Source organism: Carassius gibelio, chromosome A6 (genome assembly GCF_023724105.1).
Source record: "Carassius gibelio isolate Cgi1373 ecotype wild population from Czech Republic chromosome A6, carGib1.2-hapl.c, whole genome shotgun sequence".
Classification (NCBI taxonomy): domain Eukaryota; kingdom Metazoa; phylum Chordata; class Actinopteri; order Cypriniformes; family Cyprinidae; genus Carassius; species Carassius gibelio.
The window spans coordinates 9,233,835-9,244,278 of record NC_068376.1 but is presented as its reverse complement, the minus strand read 5'-3'; the positions used below and the strand labels follow the sequence as shown (position 1 = coordinate 9,244,278).

Sequence of the window (10,444 nt, the reverse complement as noted above, 5' to 3'; positions counted from 1 at the left end):
ACATCTTTATCCTGGAGATCTTCTGACCGTGCCTTGCCACCCATAGTTGAGTTGAGTTTCTGAATACTTTTTTCTTTCTTTTTTTCTTTAATAGATGCCTCTCTGAGGTAAAATGCAATAGGAATAGGGCAAGATCAATCAGATCAATCAAGAAAAATCAGATTCAAACTCAGGTCGTTTGTGTCAAAAGCTAAATGTGGCTAAATCATAACTTTTCACATCATTTCACTTGTTATTAAATGGGTTTCCTTCTCATTTTATTTTGCTCAGCCAGACTGTGTGTGGAGTTAGTGTAAAATAGACAAGACTGACTATTTTCACTTATTGTGAACAGACACTCTAAATGTTTTTTGTTTTTAAAAACCACTCTCAAACAATATGGTCAAAAATGGCAATGTTGCTTTTTTACTTCATTTCTCTTGAGTCATTGTTGGAAGACCCAATCTGGTCTATTAAGCAATATAATCTGTTCAGGTTCATTAATGCCTACACAAATCTTCAAGCAGATCAAGCATGCCGTGGATGTTACAGTAGCTGACAGTAATTGATTCCAGCACTGTGAAGTGTGAAGAGAACAGCTAGCATTACCTTTGGGCTGTTATCAAATCTCTACAATCACCATTTCTCTGTTAAAGGTTAGCAAAGCCTACATTATGCTAAAGATCACAATTCCATCACTCTAAATAAGACTTCACTGAAATATTGAGCACATCATCACTTTTAAGATCATGAAACAGGAGATATCTCAAGAGCCAAGAACACAAACAAAGTTTCTTCCAGCTCATCAGACTAATGGGAACTGCACCATGAAATCATAGTATGTTGCATTTTTTACATAAAACACATTAGATGCATGTTGTAGCATAAAATCCTGACACCTCAAACTGAAATCAATAAAGTGCAGACGTTTTAAATTGGGTCGGGGGCCAACTTCATGGAGGTGAGTGTTTGTGGAGGGATGGAGTGATGACTCAAATGTGGCACAAAGTGAAAGAGGAGGATAAATAGGGAACCAAAGATAATACCAAATAAATTGAAGACATACAATGAATGTTAAACATGGTCAAAAGAGTACAGAACAGAGAACCCTCTGGACATGATAATAATGCTTGAGCAGTAGTTTTGTTTGAAATGTTGTCAAGAATAATATTAGAACAGGGTTTCCACAGGTGTGTTTGATCTTCAAATGCACCGGTACTTGTAGCAGGGTTATATAACACATCTCTCAGTGCTAAAGACAGAAACCAACAGTATTAGTTTAGAGCTGGATATAAATGAAGGATTGTGAAGCAATAACATCAGGATGATGGCTAAACCAGGGCTCTGATCCACTGTAGGCTTGTGCTTCAGCCTTGAAGTTTACACACACAGACATCCATACACTCACACTGACACAGTCAAGCATAAAAAAAAAATGTTCTACCACATAAGCATAGTTTCTTATTCATATGTTCACCTAATTAAGGACTGAAAGACTTAATCACTAGGATAATAACCGTAATGAGAGATGTGATAGATAATATTATCTAGAATTTAACCTAATTTTACATAAAAGGCGAGAACATTCAGCATTATGTTACAAATGTATATTGTCAGCTGTTTATCAATGGTCATATCAGCCCTTTCTCTGGCGTAATAAAGACTATGTGTTTGGAACGTCAACGCAGACACCATCTGCAACATGGAAAATGAAAATAAAACATCATTTTATTTAAAACATCTGTAATACATTTCCAATGTTTAATACTCTGTTGATAAAGGTAAAAACCAATATGAAAATAAAGCCCTCATTCAGACAGAGTTTTTTTTAATTGTCTATTCCCTGAGAGAATTAAACCATATGGGCCTTTATTTGTACCCTTAAGTAACATACCAACCAGACTTCAACAAATCCAAACAACTATCACTTTTAAAGCCCCCTAAGCTCTTCGTCTAGCCTATACAAAATTATTATGTCCTTTTCTTGGTTCTTCTTCTTCATTATAAACTTTAGAGGTTCATGTTATATTTTGACCAGTGTGCCAGGTGAATTGTGAAGAATTAAATAAATAACGATAAATTAACCTGCAAGATGTTTGGAGCGCCAAATGCCAGAAGTGTCACATTTTGGTTTGTTTACACTACTGTTTAAAATTTTGTGGACGGTAAGATTAAAAAATATATATATATATATATATTTTTGATAGTGTGTTCTGCTCATTTGATCAAAAATGCAATTTAAAATAAATGTTTTCTATTTTATTACATTTTAGAATGTTATTTATTTATGAGATGGCAACTATTACTCCATTCTCCAGTGTCACATGATCCTTCAGAAATCTTTCTAATATGCTAACTTTATGTTGTTGTTGTTGGTTTTTTTTTTCATTATTCTTTGAAAGTTTTTCTAATGTCTTAGTGGTTTGTTTGTTATAGTTTACATAACAGACGGTTTTGGTCGCCAAATGATTGAGTCGTACTTCCGCTCGATTTCATTTAGCTTCTGCACTCAGTCTGAGATAGCGACCAATCTCCCAGTTTCACTCCGGCCTCAAAACAACCGGCCAATCAAGGAACAGAGTTAGATATTTGAGTATGTTGAAACCCAATGCTTATTTAAAAGTGTAATGCAGCATTTTCATTAACATAAATAAAATAATTAATTAAAAAAAATTACAGCTTGAGATGATAGCCTTCCCAAGTAATGCAGGAGGCATTTGAAATAGGACAGCCTTCATTGCACCACTGCATTCAGTCTTGGTATGCAGTCTACAAAGGATGCAGCCCAAAAATTGGGATATGACTATTGTCTTGTTTCAATTTTAAGAGCATGCTATTTATAAGTCTGATTAACTGAATTCTGGAGACCAATAGTTGTTATCTATTGTCCACTATTCGTATAAGTTGTTTACAAATAAGTTTTATATTTCCTCAGCCTCAGATGTTAGGATCTTTGTATGAAATGAGTCATGAAATCATTACGTCTGTTAATCTGAGCCCATTCATTTTGTTGTTAAGTGAGTCATATCGATATGCATATCCTTTTTGTAAATGCTTATGCAAGCCTGTGTGAGTAAGTCAGAGTCACAATAACTGTAATGCCATTTTAGACTTTATTTAAAATGTAGCTGCTTCAAACTACCATTATATTTACAAAACAGTCAGGGTATAATACAATTATAGAATACTAACAGGACATTTTTTTATTATTATTATTTTTCACTGTGCATCCATTCCTCTCTCTTTGCTTCCCCTAAAGCAATAGCAAAATCATACTCACTTAATAAAAAAAATCTAAATGACACATCATCTACAGGACATACAGTAGCATACTAGGTTACTATGTACATTGCCTTAGAGCAACAGGGTAATTTACAAAACCTGCAGTGGTCTCCAGCTCTCACAGTGAATTGTAGGTTCTAGGTATCTTAATAGTAATCATAATTGACATTGGCCCCGTGTCTGTAGGAACTGGGGTCCTGTTGGCTCATAGGTGCATTCTCATCATGATGATGCTGCCGGCCCTGGTCATTTGATCTGGCCTGGTCCATCCAATAGGAGAGATCAGTCTCAAGTCTCTGAAAGTACATAACGGTGAAATGAGAGAGGATATATGGTGCTGTATCTAAAAGGAATTAGGTTGCATTTTTTTTTTTTTTTTTTTTTTGCACAGACACAACAGGGAATGATAGAAAATGAATGGGGAAACAGAGTGAATGAATGCACACTGCAGACCAGACTCTCACTCACTTTCACAAGTGTCACAACAAATCATGTCAGGAACTGGATGAAATGTGTTGATGAAAGAAATCGAAAATATGATTAATAATAATAACAATAATCAAAATTATAATTCTCCCAAAAATGAAAATTCACCGTACATTCTTTCATCATTTACTCATCTAACCCATCTGACCTTTTATTCTTGCATGGGACACAAAAAGAGAAATACAAGTACTGGTAAATACTGTATATGTGGATGCAACAATAAAGTTTTTGGTTTTGATGGCTTGGCACATCAGACAGTTTTTTGTGTGTGTGTGTGTGTGTGTGTGTGTGTGTGATTTGCTATTTAACATGATTTTAAGAATAACAATAATAATAAAAATTGCCTGTACACTTATGTACACTGGACAAAATCATGGATTATCATATGTCTGCTTCAAATTTCTTTTGAGAGAAGAATTATTTTTCTATATTACATATATATATATATATATATATATATATATATATATATATATATATATATATATATATATATATATAATTTGGTTAAATTAAATACAATTTATTTGTACATTTTTCAAAGATGTTCAGTGGATTTACACATGTTTGTTTTGTTTGTTCAGATCGATGTGTGAAAAATGTCAGACAGGCTAAATGAAAATGCTAATTCAAGTTCTGAAAGTATAGATACAGAGAAGAAAGGGTGTAAAACCATTATTACATGTTTTCAGACAAGCTGTCAGATTTTAGTAATCACTATGGTGTTTATCGAAAAACAAGAGTAAAGTGACAAGAAAGTCAGTGTCATGACAAATCATATTTACTCAAAATAGGGCGGTGTGAGCATTATGGAGCACTATAAACACATATATATATATATATATATATAAACTATTAAATCCCATCCATTCAAATTAAAATGTTTATCACAGAGCTTTTAAACTGAAAAAAGTCAAACGTATTGTAGATACACACAATAGCAGCTGTGTCCAGCAGTTGAACTATGATATGCATCAATAGTGTGCTGCACAGCAATAATCACACAGTGAAATCTTAGAAGCATTCTAGATTAGCTGAGCCAAGACATTACCTTGTCCTCTCTATAACTATACAGTATCTAGGCTCAGATTCATTTGATTTTGCTGATAACTACTTGATATTCAACGGTTATATCAAAATGTAATTCAGTGTGAATCTTCAATGCACTTAAAAATAAAATTATGAAGCAGACTGCATAATTACACAGTCAATGTGAGTGCTAATGCACTATTTGGATAAGTTAGATATGCATATTACCAAAGTCCTTTCAGGCAAGTCGAGTCACTCAGCCGCCATCTTGGCAATGCCTCTGGGCAGCTATTTCAGAATAACAAGACCAGCTCCTATCTAAATGAATGGGCAGAGAGTCAGAACTGCACTTTCACTGGTCATCAGGACATAAAAACTGCATGTATAGAAACAGCAGTGAAATATGATAAAAATCGCAGAAAATTTTGGATGACTTTGCCCCAAAATAAGGTTTAAAACGCCTTTTTCCCCACAGGTTATACCTTTACTACGCATGCACAAGGGTTCCTCAACTGTGCGCATACGTCAGTGGAACCAGACTATAGGCTTAAATGTTACCCGGCTTGACTGTTAAAAGCAGCGGGAGGGGCGGGACATGTGCACACAACCGCCATCTTTGCCTTAATATAGTTGTATTGAGGACTGAGGATGTGGCATGTCTCTTATAAACTGTCTCTGATATTACATATAGTAATTAACAGTTTGTATGTTTACTGTTTTACTCACTGCCTCGTCGTAGCCCAAGTACATGAACTGCTGGATCCACTGCTGGACATCAGGACGGCTCCGGTCCCACACGTTTCTCTTAGACCTGTGAAAAACTGACAGAAACTCTTTAGCTTTGGACTGCGACACTGCGATCTGTGCTTTAGGCTTGGCCTCCAGCTCCTTTTCTGTGGAAAGAGAACAGGAAAAATCAAAGCCAGAGTCAGATATTATATGCTCATATATGATTAGATGCTTCCTATCTAATGCAAAACTAGATTTAATATTTCAACAGACCAGGAGAGTTTGAAAGAGCAGGCCCCAGATCAGTGTAAAAGAGAAACATGTGCTTTAGCAAAGAGGATGATAACAGCCTAAAGGGACAGGATCGCTGCCCAATTATCTCGCTCTGATGATGACACACAGAGACTCTGACCTGATCTACAGCCCAAAGCTTCCACACTTCCGTGTTATAAATATCAGCAATGTCTTTCGCTTATGATCATCCATGTTATCTTCCCTTGGAACACATCAGCCATCAAACTGTGTCAGCTTTGGAGGTCAGAAGATGATGGGGAATTCAGGACAAGTGTGAAGAACTGATGGAGGAAAATATGGAGGGCATCAGGCTATAATTAAAGGATTTATAGTAAATGACTAAACTATTGGCATAATGGGAAGGATAGGTGATTATGTGGAAGAAGGACTGGTAGAAAGAGAGCTATAAACCATATATCACTAAAATCTAATATACATTATATATATATATATATATATATATATATATATATATATATATATACAGGTACTGGTCATATAATTAGAATATCATCAAATCATCAAAAAGTTGATTTATTTCACTAATTCCATTCAAAAAGTTCAACTTGTATATTATATTCTTCATTACACACATAGTGATATATTTCAAATGTTTACTTCTTTTAATTTTGATGATTATAACTGACAACCATGGAAAATCTCAGAAAATTTGAATATTGTGAAAAGGCTAAATATTGAAGACACCTGGTGCCACACTCTAATCAGCACATTAATAGAGAGGTGAAAGGAAGGAAAAGATGTGGTAGAAAAAAAGTGTACAATCAATAGGGATAACTGCACCCTGGAGAGGATTGTGAAACAAAACCCATTCAAAAATGTGGGGGAGATTCACAAAGAGTGGACTGCAGCTGGAGTCAGTGCTTCAAGAACCACTACGCAGAGACGTATTCAAGACATGGGTTTCAGCTGTTGCATTCCTTGTGTCAAGCTACACTTGAACAACAGACAGCATCAGAAGCGTCTCGCTTCAAACAGGACTGGACTGTTTCTGAGTGGTCCAAAGTTATGTTCTCTGATGAAAATAAATTTTGCTTTTCCTTTGGAAATCAGGGTCTCATAGTCTTGGAGAAGAGAGGAGAGGCACACAATCCACGTTGCAATTGACTAGCAAACTCACCTGACCTTAACTTATTGTGAAGAGGAAGATGCGGTAAGTCAGACCCAACAATGCAGAAAAGCTGAAGGCCACTATCAGAGCATCCTGAGCTCTCATAACACGTGAGCAGTGCCACAGACTGATTGACTCCATGCCACGCCACATTGCTGCAGTAATTCAGTGCTGTACATGCTCATACTTTTTATGTTCATACTTTTCAGTTGGCCAAGATTTCTAAAAATCCTTTCTCTGTGTTGGTCTTAAGTAATATTCAAATTTTGCAGAGATACAGAATTTGGGATTTTCCTTAGTTGTCAGTTATATACATTAAAATGTAAAGAAATAAACATTTGAAAAATATCAGTCTGTGTGTATGAATTAATGTAATATATAAGTTTCACTTTTTGAATGGAATTAGTGAAATAAATAAGCTTTTTGATGATATTCTAGTTATATGAACAGCACCTGTATACATATAGTGTATATATATATATATATATATATATATATATATATATATATATATATATATATATATATTGAGGCTGACATCATCTCACCATCTTGTTTCATTAGGATCCTCTGTAGTCTACTCCCAGATGAACCACCTAAAAAAATCAAACAGACACAGTTAACCGCAATATTCGTATCAGTTGTGAACACCCACATGGAAATTATAGTTGGCTGAAATTTACTGCATTTTCCCCCATATTTTTCTTATTTTTATGCTTTAAAACAGTCTCTTTGTCAGAACAATGTACATTTTAGAGAAAGGCTACACAGGTTGTGGGACGGTCCCGGTTGCTTACAGACAAAATCTAACCCTCATAAATTAAGCTTTGAAATGTTCAAATGTGTCCCACAATGATTAATTAGCCTATATCTTCTGAATTCCAAACTTCAGGACACTTAGACACACCCCTGGTATAGACAGTAGGAAATCCTGAGGATGCAGGCCAAATTATGTCACATTTTACCTACAGGGGGCACTACAAAAAAACTTTCACATCCTAATATTATCAAGCAGGAAAAAGAAATGGCTGCCAACAGCCAATCAGAACTCAAAGCCAGTACATTATTTTCTGACTGGACAATGGTCACAAAACTTAATTTATAAGTTGTCTGTAAGATGCTGTGTCTCTACATAAACATGACTGAAACAATCTCATATCAGAAACATGAAAAATGTGTAATGCAAGGAGTCTTATGTCTACATCAAAGATATGCAACTAATAAGTATACATTTGTTTACAAAACAACTATATGTACTGTGTTTTATTTATTTTTTTATTTTTTATTTTTTTTTGCTGCTTGCACATATACCTTAACTGCAGCTTGTTGCTATTGTAGTGTTTCTGGTTGTGTTGATTATAATTAGAAATATATATATATATATATATATATATATATATATATATATATATATGTGTGTTTTTGTAAAACAATTTTAAAATAAGCGCATATTCTAAATAATACACTTTAACAGGTTATTTTGTGCACAGTAAAATGTTTTTGGAAATGTAAATACAAACTTTTTTTAAAAATAAATTGTTCAACACTAAAATGCAAAGCAATTCATCCTTATTTGTCCTGTATAAATTAAACTAATGATAACGAACAATGAATTGAATTGATGAAATATTTTATATATATATATATATATATATATATATATATATATATATATATATATATATATATATATAGTTTTTTTTTTTTTTTTTTATTTTATTCAAACTGAAAACATGAATCAGTTACACCTACATTGAAAAAAATGTAAAGTTTTAAGAGTTAAAAGTTAAACACCACAGAGTTTCAGGCTTTTACGTTTTATGTCACACTTCATAAAACCTTTTTACAAGGCTTGTAAGTTCACTAAACACTCATTAACTAATGAAGCCACTTTTATATGTGGTGTCTAAAAGCCCCAAAATGGTAAGGAAATCTTTAAATGACATACCTGAGGGTGAGCAGACAGACAGGATGCTTATGAGAAGGACGGCTTGAACACAGAGGCTGTGGAGAGACATGCTGTTGTTTTATCAGCTGAGGCTGCACTGTGTGAGCTGGGAAAGGATTTGGTCAGGGATGAGATGAACGATGAGGTGCCATCCTGGACTAACAGGCAAACATTCCTACAGGCGACCTGTTAGCGCTTGTGGAGGAATGTGTACAGGAGGCCAACAGAAACCCCCTACCCCTACAAATACCACAGTGTGTGTGATGTTTGAAGTGTGCTTTATATGGTTTGGTTGCTTGTATGGTTATTTCAGGGTCTCAGTGTTTTAGTTAAATTAAGTTTTGATCAACTTTTTAAATTAAAAAGTATTTTCATCATAAAGTTAGTCTGTCAACACCTTCTTGCTAAAAGAACAATTATCAGGGGCAGTAAACAGCATTATTTATTAATATCAGGAACATTCAGCAATCACTGACTGGTTTCTAAACTGACATTGCCCAGTCACAGCAAACAGACTGAATATTGAATATTTTATTTATGCTCTGAGTTTAGTAATCCTATTTTATGCCCATTTTTCTTTACAGTTTTCCTAGAGGGTATATTTTAAGACATAAGCAGCAAAACATCTTGGGAGGGAGAGAGATGTTTTCTCCTGATGTAATAAACATCTTTCTTTTTCTTTCTAACTCAATTTCCTGCCGTAGCTTTGAAGTGCCTGCATGCTGTAGGACATCAGCTAAGACCTATGGCTATTTCACATGGTACATGAGTTCTGAAACTAAAAGTAAGAAATGAAACATTTTGATCACAAATAAATAAAAATAAAAATAATAACAATAAATGCTGAACTTACTCTTGACAAGTGTCCGAACCAGAGTTCTCATGTCAAACAATGCACCAGATGCTAGTCATTTAATGCAGTTAGTGGAACTCACAGAAGATTTCCATTCTTTATCAAATTATTCTTCTGATCTTTACTTTAATGTCAAACATATGGATGAGAGTTAAAAGCTCTATCCTTTACTTCGAAGCATCAAAGTCAGTAACACTTTACGATAACGCACAATAAATGTAACCTCAGCATATTCTACTACATGCATTTTTTATATTTCAAACATTAACCTGGATTATTCATGATGTTGTTCATGATACCTAATGCATTAAAAGAATGGTTCACCCCAAAATGAAAATTTACTGAAAATGTTCCTTCATGTCTTCTAAGAATAAGTTTGCTTTTTTCATCAGAACAGATTTGGAGAATTTTTGTATTGAATCACTTGCTCACCCATAGAGAGAATCCAGAGAGATGATAAATACAGTACATCACTATAAACCACAAGTAATCCACACGGCTTCAGTCCATCAATTAATGTCTTTTGAAGTAATAAATTAAGTGTTTATAATAAAAAAATGAAAAATCCATAATTAAGTAATTTTAAAGAGAATAGTGTGTTTACAATAAACAAATCCATCCATGCCTGTGCATTTTGATGTGAGGACAACAGGTGGTGGACTGCTGGAGGCTTATTTTTGGATATGGACGGATATTTTGGCCAGAAGCAAAGTTG

At 34.3% G+C, this 10,444-nt stretch overlaps 1 protein-coding gene across 1 annotated transcript; it reads right to left on the bottom strand.

The window, feature by feature from the left end:
• Window positions 1-3,148: 3,148 nt before the first annotated feature.
• LOC128015425 (augurin-B-like) lies at window positions 3,149-9,059 on the bottom strand. Its single transcript, XM_052599246.1, has 4 exons — window positions 8,877-9,059; window positions 7,477-7,524; window positions 5,503-5,669; window positions 3,149-3,557 (listed from the first exon to the last, which is right to left on the bottom strand). The coding sequence occupies exons 1-4, from the start codon at window positions 8,944-8,946 to the stop codon at window positions 3,408-3,410; spliced, it is 435 nt and encodes a 144-aa protein (XP_052455206.1). The 5' UTR covers window positions 8,947-9,059; the 3' UTR covers window positions 3,149-3,407.
• Between the last annotated feature and the right edge of the window lie 1,385 nt (window positions 9,060-10,444).